Consider the following 12141-nt stretch of genomic DNA (forward strand, 5'->3'; position numbering starts at 1 on the left):
GCCCTGCAAAAGGGCCCTTTCCGTCCATGTGACGTAAAATACTACTATTGAATCTCTGTTTGAAGAGGAAACGAAATGACTTTGTGCTCTCTGTACCATTATAGCAGGCTGCTGACTAAAAGGAGAGCAGAGTACACACCCTACCAGCCAGGTACCGGAGTTAACAATCAAGAAATTCCTGATTCGGAATTTGTAAACTAGGTTATGTTCATAGAATGCATGTAGTAGCTTCAGCACAGGGAGGTAATGTTCTCTTTTTCACAATAATTATTCTTTTTTGGATTATTATGACAGAAAATCTGGTGTGGTACACTCACACAACTTTCCTTGCTCATTGATCTATAAGCCTCATTCTCAAACGAGGATAATTTATGGGAATAACATTATGCCGATTGGCGGTTAAATAATTAAAACTACGATTATACTATTGTTATTGTTTTCAGAGTACATTTTCCTTTGTTAGAATTATGAAATTTGAGGATTTTTTAAAAGCTGTCGAAACAGCTGTTCTACAAATAAAATATCGACATGTGTTCTTTTGAATAAACTGCTCTACCTACCTAGGTACCTCACGCTCGAGAAGGAGGTTACAAAGTAAATTTCTCAGGGATGGGGTGGACCCCCTGTTAGTTTCTCAGGGGGGAGACTCATGCCAGTTAATAGAGCTGATATATAACTATACAGGGTACGAATTTGAAAAAAAATCGTTCAAGTCATTATTGAGAAAATAGTGATAGAAATTTAACATAATTCATCCTTCTCAGGAATAATACGGAGCTCCTGCAATTTTCACAGAAATGAGACTCATGTCAGTTGATAGGGCTTATAAATAGCTACCTAAGTTGTGAATTTGAAGAAAATCGTTGGAGCCGTTTTCGAGAAAACCATGGTTTTTTAGCCATTATCCGCCATTTTGATTTGAATTTTATTGAATTCCTTATTGTCGGATTCTCATGGTATTGGGACCTTAAGTTTAAATTTCAAGTCAATCGGTTAGTTAGGAATGGAGTTATCGTGTTCACAGACATACACACATACGCACATACACACACACAGACCAACACCCAAAAATCATTTTTTGGACTAAGGGGACCTTGAAACGTATAGAAAACATGAAATTAGGGTACCTTAAATTTTTTTGGAAAGCAATACTTTCCTAACCTATGGTCAAGGAAAGTAAAAATAGTGTATGTTACTTGGTCGTGAATGTCTCTTACAGGGCTCGAATGAAATTCTAGTCTCGGCTAACGCCTCGACTGGAAAAATCATTCTTGCCCTGCAAAAGGGCCCTTTCCGTCCATGTGACGTAAAATACTACTATTGAATCTCTGTTTGAAGAGGAAACGAAATGACTTTGTGCTCTCTGTACCATTATAGCAGGCTGCTGACTAAAAGGAGAGCAGAGTACACACCCTACCAGCCAGGTACCGGAGTTAACAATCAAGAAATTCCTGATTCGGAATTTGTAAACTAGGTTATGTTCATAGAATGCATGTAGTAGCTTCAGCACAGGGAGGTAATGTTCTCTTTTTCACAATAATTATTCTTTTTTGGATTATTATGACAGAAAATCTGGTGTGGTACACTCACACAACTTTCCTTGCTCATTGATCTATAAGCCTCATTCTCAAACGAGGATAATTTAGGGGAATAACATTAAGCCGATTGGCGGTTAAATAATTAAAACTACGATTATACTATTGTTATTGTTTTCAGAGTACATTCTCCTTTGTTTGAGTTATGAAATTTGAGGATTTTTTAAAAGTTGTCGAAAAAGCTGTTCTACAAATAAAATATCGACATGTGTTCTTTTGAAAAAACTGCTCTACCTACTCACCTCACGCTCGAGAAGGAGGTTACAAAGTAAATTTCTCAGGGATGGCGTGGACCCCCTCTTAGTTTCTCAGGATTAACTCATGCCAGTTTATAGAGCTGATATATAACTATACAGGGAACGAATTTGAAAAAAATCGGTCGAGTCATTATTGAGAAAATGGTGATAGAAATTTAAAAAAATTCATCCTTCTCAGGAATAATACGGAGCTCCTGCAATTTTCACAGAAATGAGACTCATGTCAGTTGATAGGGCTTATAAATAGCTACCTAAGTTGTGAATTTGAAGAAAATCGTTGGAGCCGTTTTCGAGAAAACCATGGTTTTTTAGCCATTATCCGCCATTTTGATTTGAATTTTATTGAATTCCTTATTGTCGGATTCTCATGGTATTGGGACCTTAAGTTTAAATTTCAAGTCAATCGGTTAGTTAGGAATGGAGTTATCGTGTTCACAGACATACACACATACGCACATACACACACACAGACCAACACCCAAAAATCATTTTTTGGACTAAGGGGACCTTGAAACGTATAGAAAACATGAAATTAGGGTACCTTAAATTTTTTTGGAAAGCAATACTTTCCTAACCTATGGTCAAGGAAAGTAAAAATAGTGTATGTTACTTGGTCGTGAATGTCTCTTACAGGGCTCGAATGAAATTCTAGTCTCGGCTAACGCCTCGACTGGAAAAATCATTCTTGCCCTGCAAAAGGGCCCTTTCCGTCCATGTGACGTAAAATACTACTATTGAATCTCTGTTTGAAGAGGAAACGAAATGACTTTGTGCTCTCTGTACCATTATAGCAGGCTGCTGACTAAAAGGAGAGCAGAGTACACACCCTACCAGCCAGGTACCGGAGTTAACAATCAGGAAATTCTAGAACTGAAATACTTTGAGGAATCGCGTCCAATAGCTTTCACCAGAGGAGAAGATATTCCAGCTATGTCTTTGGGCTCCAAATTGAGTGAATATGATCTGGGCTCTTCTAAATCAGTAGCTGTGTGAGTTGTCTTTTGATTTATAATTCTATATTTTATATAATTTAATGTCGAATTGCTACTTGCTTAGGGTCATTATACTAACACCATGTTTAACGCTAAACTACGTTTACTTGTGATTGTATAAATGTTTTTGCATTTATCGTGATGTATTTCATTCTCGGTTTGAAGGAACAGATGACATTTCTCCGTTTAAGCCGAGTATCTGCCTACTGGCCTAAGAAATGTTACATTAGTTTGCTATCTTATTATATTAAGCGAGCAATTTCTGTGTATATTTATAAATGGTTATTCATGAGATCTTTTTAATGGGTATTTATATGGATATATGATTATGTAGTTATTAATGTCTAAATGTTTAAATGTTCAAATGTTAAAATGTTAAAATGTTAAATGTTTTAATGTTTAAATGTTAAATGTTTAAATGTTTAAATGTTTAAATGTTTAAATGTTTAAATGTTTAAATGTTTGAATGTTTAATGTTTAAATGTTTAAATGTTTAAATGTTTAAATGTTTAAATGTTTAAATGTTTAAATGTTTAAATGTTTAATGTTTAAATGTTTAAATGTTTAATGTTTAAATGTTTAAATGTTTAAATTTAAATGTTTAAATGTTTAAATGTTTAATGTTTAAATGTTTAAATGTTTAAATGTTTAAATGTTTAAATGTTTAATGTTTAAATGTTAAATGTTTAAATTTTAAATGTTTAAATGTTTAAATGTTTAAATGTTTAAATGTTCAAATGTTTAAATGTTTAAATGCTTAAATGTTTGAATGTTTAAATGTTTAAATGCTTAAATGTTTAAATGTTTAAATGTTTATATGTTGCGCATTTACGGCGAAACGCGGTAATAGATTTTCATGAAATTTGACAGGTATGTTCCTTTTCTAATTTCACGTCGACGTATATACAAGGTTTTTTGAAATTTTGCATTTCAAGGATAATATAGAAGAAAAAATGAGCCTCCTTCATATGCCAATATTAGAGTAAAAATCAGACTAAGGAATTATTCATCATAAATCAGCTGACAAGTGATTGTCTCCACAGATGTGTGGAGAAGCCAGTCTATTGCTGTATTTCCATAAGGTCTATAGTTTCAATCAGATACTTGTGGATGAGAATACTGCGTGAGGTCTACTGTTCACAGAACTACTAGTAACGTGTACCTCCATATGGACCTGTTCTATAAATAGATTGCCTTCTGCATTGCAGCTGTAACGAGATACAGGGTGTGAGACCGTTTCCCTTCTCGTACAGAACTATGGCGACCGTACATGGGCGAGTTGGTAACACTGATTTCAAGGCGTTCCACGTGCAGGAGGACTTCTATTACGAGTTGATGGTCCCTACAGTGGAGCAAGTGTGGCTATGCACAATATCAAAGGTTAGCATCCCTATTGGCTAATGAATAAGGTTACAATGACAATCTATCTATATAATAGAAGAGAGAAGGGTTGTGTTTGTTTGTTTGTTTGTTCGCATCAAAACCTGTCAACTTGTGGATTGCGTACCGGAAAAACGGGAATGATTCAGATCTCCAAATTTTGCACATAGATTCTGAGTGAACGATTTTGCAAACTACCTAAGTGAACAGCATATTTTAAGTGAAGCTCAGTTTGGTTTTATAGAAGGTAGATCTACCGCATCTGATTAAAAAAGTGTTGGATGCTTTTGAAACAGGTCAATTTGCTCAGGCTACCTTTTGTGACCTCAGCAAGGCATTCGATTGTGGCGACCACACAATCCTGCTGAATAAACTCGGTCTCTATGGTGTGAACAGTGTAAGCCTCATGTTGATTGGGTCATACTTATTTAATCGTAAGCAAATCGGCTATGTAGGTCATACTAAATCTAAGGTGAAAATGATCAAGTTTGGTGTTCCTCAGGGCTCTGTCCTTGGACCTGTACTGTTCACCCTGATGATATGATCTTTCATTATCAGTAACATCTCAATCAATGCTTTACACAAATGATACCACTTTTTTTAATTCAGACTCAGATTTTCAAAAACGTTCTTATACGATGCAACATACTTTAAACCAAGCTAGCACATGGTTCAGGGCAAATGGTTTCCTATTGAATAATAATAATAAGACTCAACAAATGATTTTTAGCTTGAGAGAGATTCCAACAGATGATAGCGTAAATAATGTTAATTTTCTAGGTATATATATATTGACGAAAAATTAATATGGAAGCCACATATTGAGTATGTAAATACTCAAATTGTCTAGGGTTATTTATTTGTTGAAGCAATTAAAAAATTATGTACCTGATAGCTATGATGTAAGGTCAGCTTATTTTGCATTTTTTCAAAGTTTTCTTCCATATGGCGTGTTGTTTTGGGGTAACTGTAGCCATGTTAGCAGTGTGCTTTTACTTCAGAAGAGAGCCATCAGGATATTAGCAGATGCGCGTAATAGTACTGAGCATTGTAGACCTTTGTTTATTAAGCTGAGGATCTTAACAATCATAAATCTCTATATACACACTGTTCCAATATATGGAAAAACAAAGGTAGACGAAATTCCAAGACATACCATACATTCTTATGCAACAAGAAATAAGAATAGACTGAATATACCATTCCAAAGGCTTTCAAAGTCAATGAATAGCTATAATATTATAGTACTGAAACTGTACAATAAGTTACCTCTAAGCTTAATAAATGAGTCCATAGATAGATTCAAAATGAAACTTTTCAACTGGTTAGTGAAAACACCAATGTACTCTATACTAGAGTTCTTGGATTTCGATATGATTATTGATATTTTATTCCTGTGAGACTGCCATATATATTTGTTCCTATGAAACTTGTCTCTGTGACACTAATATCGTTCAAAAACACTACTTGTCTCTGTGAGAACTTGTCTTTGTGATACGAACCCCTATGAACACATTAAATTCATCTTTGAAACACTTATTTTACCTATCTTTTTCCAATTCAAAACTCCACTGATAGATATTACTATCAATTTATTGATTAAGAAGAATATGTTTTCGAAATAATAAAAAAGCTGCATGACTAACCACATAGGAAGTCCGTATTGAGATGTAAATGAAAATATTGATTGTCAGATAAATTTCATGATTCACCAAATAAAGTCAAGTGTAACTTGAGATACATTGACTTTTTGGCGGTACGAATTTCTCCGGGTAGGCCAGTTGTTACATAATTATTAAAGATAGAATATCTAGATGATAGTGCGGATACAGAGTTATTCCAAGCTGCTTATAGTCTACACAGTTTTCTGTCTTTTTTAAAAGACTGTGGAATCTCGAAGTACTTCAAATTCAAATTAATATTAAGGTGGAGTTCAATGAAAAAGATATTGTCAGTTTCACGTAATTTAAATGATCCAAACTTAAGTTTCAATGATTATTTTCCAAAAACAACCACTAAAGATGATGCCTTTAGCTAGGTTTACACTATGTAGCAGAGCTATAAATAGCAGAGCTACATGTTCAAAAAGTGACACTGGAAATCTGCTATATAGCCGGTAGCAGTTTTAAGCCTATTTTCTCAGCTATATAGCCGGTAGCAGTCTTAAGCCTATTTTCTCAGCTATATAGCAGAAATTGAGCTATCCAAAGTTTTCGGTAAACATCAAAGAGAATCAGAGCTACATATAGCTCTGCTATAAGACAATTTTTACTTTCCTTGCCCTATTACTATAGGTAAGGAAAGTATTGCTTTCCGAAGAAAATTAAGGTACCCCAATTCCTAAATTTCTATACGTTTCAAGGTCCCCTGAGTCCAAAAAAGTGGTTTTTGAGTATTGGTCTGTATGTGTGTGTGTGGTGTGTGTGTGTGTGTGTGTGTGTGTGTGTGTGTGTGTGTGGTGTGTGTGTGTGTGTGCATGAGTGTATGTGCGTCTGTGTACACGATATCTCATCTCCCAATTAACGGAATGACTTGAAATTTGGAACATAAGGTCCTTACAATATAAGGATCCAACACGAACAATTTCGATCAAATGCGATTCAAGATGGCGGCTAAAATGGCGAAAATGTTGTCAAAAACAGGGTTTTCCACGATTTTCTCGAAAATGGCTCCAACGATTTTGATTAAAGCTAATATACCTGAAGTAAAGCTGACTAAAGCTCTTGATTATACCTGAAATAGTCATCGATAAGCTCTATCAACTGCCACAAGTCCCATATCTGTAAAAATTTTAGGAGTTCCGCCCCATCTATGCAAAGTTTGATTTTAGATTTCCAATTATCAGGTCTCAGATATAATTTAAACAAAAAATTTCTAGTGGATACGATTAAGCATGGACATTGCTTCAATTAATGTCCAGTAACATTTTCACCCAAAATTGAAAATAAGCTTGAAATTTGAGAAAATGTAATTATTCAATTGCAAACTGTTGGCCACTGTTGATTCTATTTAATCATTCACTATGAAGAGATAGCAGATCTCGTGTGTATCCAGCGTTATTGACCTGTCACCAGCTGGCTCAAATCTTTGATACGCGTTTACACTAGCGTCAGATGATCAATTCTCATAACGGCAAGGAAACTTGTATGAGTGCGCCACATTTTTGTTCATAGCAGAGCTAGATGTAGCTGCTCTGTCCTTGAAGGAAGGCTGCCGAAACTGTTTACTGCTGTTTGGTGCATCCTGGATTTACACCTGATCACCTGATATACTGTACTCATTTGTTGTCAGAGTGCTAGTAGGCTACTGCACATTACAAGCATTCCTTTCTGATTTATAATAATTATATTATTGTGCAAAAATGGAGAGTAAATTTGACTGGAATAAAAACAATATTATGAAGTTAGTTGAACTATTCAGGGATTACCCTGTTCTATAAGACGTGAAGAAGCGACTGCTGCAAGAACTACCTTCTTCTTCGGCATCTGGCTGGGAACTAAACAGTGAACTTTATTCCAAACATCTTGCAGAGCTACATATAGCTTTGCTAGATAAAATTAGCGTTAAAATCTACTTATAGCAGAGCTATATGTAGCTGACAGAGCTATATGTAGCTGACAGAGCTATAATGTAGCTGACAGAGCTATATGTAGCTGACAGAGCTATATGTAGCTGACAGAGCTATATGTAGCTGACAGAGCTATATGTAGCTGACAGAGCTATATGTAGCTGACAGAGCTATATGAAGCTGACAGAGCTATATGTAGCTGACAGAGCTATATGTAGCTGACAGAGCTATATGTAGCTGACAGAGCTATATGTAGCTGACAGAGCTATATGTAGCTGACAGAGCTATATGAAGCTGACAGAGCTATATGTAGCTGACAGAGCTATATGTAGCTGACAGATCTATATGTAGCTGACAGAGCTATATGTAGCTGACAGAGCTATATGTAGCTGACAGAGCTATATGTAGCTGACAGAGCTATATGTAGCTGACAGAGCTATATGAAGCTGACAGAGCTATATGTAGCTGACAGAGCTATATGTAGCTGACAGAGCTATATGTAGCTGACAGAGCTATATGAAGCTGACAGAGCTATATGTAGCTGACAGAGCTATATGTAGCTGACAGAGCTATATGTAGCTGACAGAGCTATATGTAGCTGACAGAGCTATATGTAGCTCAAATTTTATATAGATCTGCTATATAACTATATAGCTCTTCAGCTACATAGTGTAAACGTAGCTTTAGTCTTAGTGCATTGAAACTTAAGTTTGGCTCGAATAAATTATGTGGAACTGGAAACATCGTTTCCATCTCACCTTAATTAAATATGGAGAAATACCAAAACCTCTCTGTTCATAGTGTAAATTCAATAATTAGTATAATTGAGCTTGGGTACTTTCTTTCGTTTTTGTTAGGGTGATGACCTTCATGACCAGTTCTACCGAATTTTCAACGAGCTTGTTGGTCGAAGACCAGTTGGAAAGATGAATTCCTACCATACAATTGTCTATGTTGCCGATGTACTTCTGCCACATGGAAAGAAAAGCTTTAAAAGTAGAGAGATCAAATACGTGGATCCAGAGAGTGGGACAACAGTTAACTATCGTGAGTTCAAACTTCTTCTTCTTCTTCTTTTTCTTTTTCTTTTCCTTTTTCTTCTTCTTCTTCTCCTCCTCCTCCTCATCCTCCTCATCCTCCTCCTCCTCCTCCTCCTCCTCCTCCTCCTCCTCCTCCTCCTCCTCCTCCTCCTCATCATCATCATCATCATCCTCCTCCTCCTCCTTATCCTCCTCCTCCAACTCCTCCTCCTCCTTTTTCTCCTTCTTCTTCTTCTTCTTCTTCTTCTTCTTCTTCTTCTTCTTCTTCTTCTTCTTCTTCTTCTTCTTCTTCTTCTTCGTTTTTAACAATGAAGAAATGTAATTTATCAACATCAAATATCCAATCTCAATTAAGGGAATCAATTATATAATAATATTGAAGAATAATATTTTATCTTCAAAAAGATTATTTTTAAAAATACCAGCTGATCTTTTCCACCAATCATGTATTAAATTCTAGGCCTACACTGCGACGTTGCAATATCGTAGGCCAGGGCCTTGTATTAGAGGTGGCTATGGTCCAGTAGTTGAGACATGATGATGCGTCAAACATAATTGTCCTATCCCGAACGTGTATAACCCAAATCTTTTCTGTATTATCATAGATTATTTAAAACAAGAATGGACAGTATATTATATCAAGGTGCGTATATATTTTACTCGCTGAATGAAGCCTGGTTTTCACTAGTAGGCTAGAGTTAGGGCCGTTTGCACAGTGACAGTTAAAACTAAATTTCATTTTAAACCGGATTATATCCGTATCAAGTCTCGTTTCTTATAATGTGTTACATTTTGAGTTTAAGCCACCAGCTGATTAAATTCAGTTTAAGCTTTGACTGTGCAAACGGCCCTTAGTGGTCGAGTAACTGGCATACCAACTCTACCGAGCTAACTCTACTTACTCGGTCGAGTAACTGTTCTCACTACAATTGAGAATAGTAGGAAAAGTGTGTTGTCTAGTGAACAGAACTAACCTTAAAATCACATCATATTATACCTCTACTCTTAAGTGACTCTACTCTACTAGCTAGAGACTGTTTTCATCTGCATAGTAGTGGTAGAGTAGAGTGAGAAGCGGGAGGGGGGTGGTAGAGTACTATCCCACGGTGCTATCTCACTCTACTCTACTGAAATCTAGTACTCTACCATGAACTTTTTCATTGGGAGGGCTCACAAGATGTTAATTCTTGCTCAGGGAACTCTACCATCAACTCTACTAATGAAAACCAGCCATCACAGTTATCTATCATTTATATATTTAATTCTCACTAAGAAGCACAGATCTTCATTGATTATTAAGAGTTCATGTACTTCTTTTAGGTGTTTCGGAATCCACAACCACACAATTACTTCTCTTAATCATGCTACTCATTAGCTATATACAAGTTTTTTTCTATTTGTCAATATAGTGTCTAGTCTGAAGACCAATAACTATTTTTACGCCACACTGCACAGAAAGCAGCTGTTTTCCAGTCCCTACATAGATCTGAAAGACATTGTTTGCAGACGACTCTCGTCTGACGTCAGAACAGGTTGTACCCTTTCCAGCCGCTAACATGGAACTAAGAAAGGTGATCAAAAAACTTTTCATTATTTGTGTTCATTATTCAATAATTATTGAAACATTTATAATAATATCATCTTATTGTCATTTGAGAGAATAAAAAAGTATAAACCCAACCTCCCACATAATTTAACATCATCTTTTAGATTATTTAGACAAATGAGAATAATAAATAAGAATACTTGGACAGTTTCCTGATATTCAGATTACCTCAGATTTGCTAGAGCTATCACCTTCCACTTCTGCTTTTGGAAGTGCTTAGTAAACAACTATTCTCATATATATATATATATATATATAATATATATATATATATATTACTTGAAAAAATGAACAGGGAATTTCTCATTAGAGAAATTACTGCAATTCTTTAATTATTTACAAGTGAGAATCATTTTCGCCAAAAACTTCTATGCAGGCCTATATTTGATTAGCGTGGATTGAATTCCAATAAGTCTGTAAAGAAGCGTACATATATACGCGCCTCCAACACACTCCGAGCACGCTTCGCCCTCGTTCCGCCCTCGTTCCGCCATCGCTCCGCAATCGCTCCGCCCTCGCTCCGATCATGGACGTTACGGGAGATGTGAGCTCTTCTCGAGTTCCACTCTTGCTCCCCGGTCGATCATCAATCGATCTGCTCGAGTGACTGACGTTCGATCACGGAGCAGAGCGAAAGTCTTTACGCACTTTTAGCAACTCAATAACCATTCACCATTTTGTAGCTCAAGCTAATTTACATTATTCTTATAATTTCAGGTGGCTCTCTAAAATTGTACAGAGAAAAAAAGGAATTGGATATGAATTCACGGTAAGATCATAATGATAATATTATGTAAAAAATGATATAGCATAGAGAATCGGTAATGCTGTGTTCCTATCATTCTTTACTGCCATCATAACGTGGACTCCACTATAGCTCTGATTATAATTCATGGGCCTCATACTCCCGTTACAAGGGTGACAACTGAATAACAATATGGTTATCACTTATTTATATATTTTACTCGCTGAATGAAGCCTGGTTTTCACTAGTAGGCTAGAGTTAGGGCCGTTTGCACAGTGACAGTTAAAACTAAATTTCATTTTAAACCGGATTATATCCGTATCAAGTCTCGTTTCTTATAATGTGTTACATTTTGAGTTTAAGCCACCAGCTGATTAGAATTCAGTTTAAGCTTTGACTGTGCAAACGGCCCTTAGTGGTCGAGTAACTGGCATACCAACTCTACCGAGCTAACTCTACTTACTCGGTCGAGTAACTGTTCTCACTACAATTGAGAATAGTAGGAAAAGTGTGTTGTCTAGTGAACAGAACTAACCTTAAAATCACATCATATTATACCTCTACTCTTAAGTGACTCTACTCTACTAGCTAGAGACTGTTTTCATCTGCATAGTAGTGGTAGAGTAGAGTGAGAAGCGGGAGGGGGTGGTAGAGTACTATCCCACGGTGCTATCTCACTCTACTCTACTGAAATCTAGTACTCTACCATGAACTTTTTCATTGGGAGGGCTCACAAGATGTTAATTCTTGCTCAGGGAACTCTACCATCAACTCTACTAATGAAAACCAGCCATCACAGTTATCTATCATTTATATATTTAATTCTCACTAAGAAGCACAGATCTTCATTGATTATTAAGAGTTCATGTACTTCTTTTAGGTGTTTCGGAATCCCAACCACACAATTACTTCTCTTAATCATGCTACTCATTAGCTATATACAAGTTTTTTTCTATTT

At 36.0% G+C, this 12141-nt stretch overlaps 1 protein-coding gene across 1 annotated transcript in view; it reads left to right on the forward strand.

Annotated features, from left to right (window-relative positions):
- Positions 1-12141, forward strand: part of LOC111062561 — a 40491-nt gene that overhangs the window by 23395 nt on the left and 4955 nt on the right. The window contains exons 5-8 of the mRNA XM_039435272.1: positions 2607-2841; positions 4053-4224; positions 8650-8839; positions 11156-11207. Coding sequence (XP_039291206.1) covers positions 2607-2841; positions 4053-4224; positions 8650-8839; positions 11156-11207 — 649 coding nt within the window. The remainder of the gene's footprint in view (positions 1-2606; positions 2842-4052; positions 4225-8649; positions 8840-11155; positions 11208-12141) is intronic.

The sequence above is a fragment of the Nilaparvata lugens genome, chromosome 9 (genome assembly GCF_014356525.2).
Source record: "Nilaparvata lugens isolate BPH chromosome 9, ASM1435652v1, whole genome shotgun sequence".
Taxonomy (NCBI): Eukaryota; Metazoa; Arthropoda; class Insecta; order Hemiptera; family Delphacidae; genus Nilaparvata; species Nilaparvata lugens.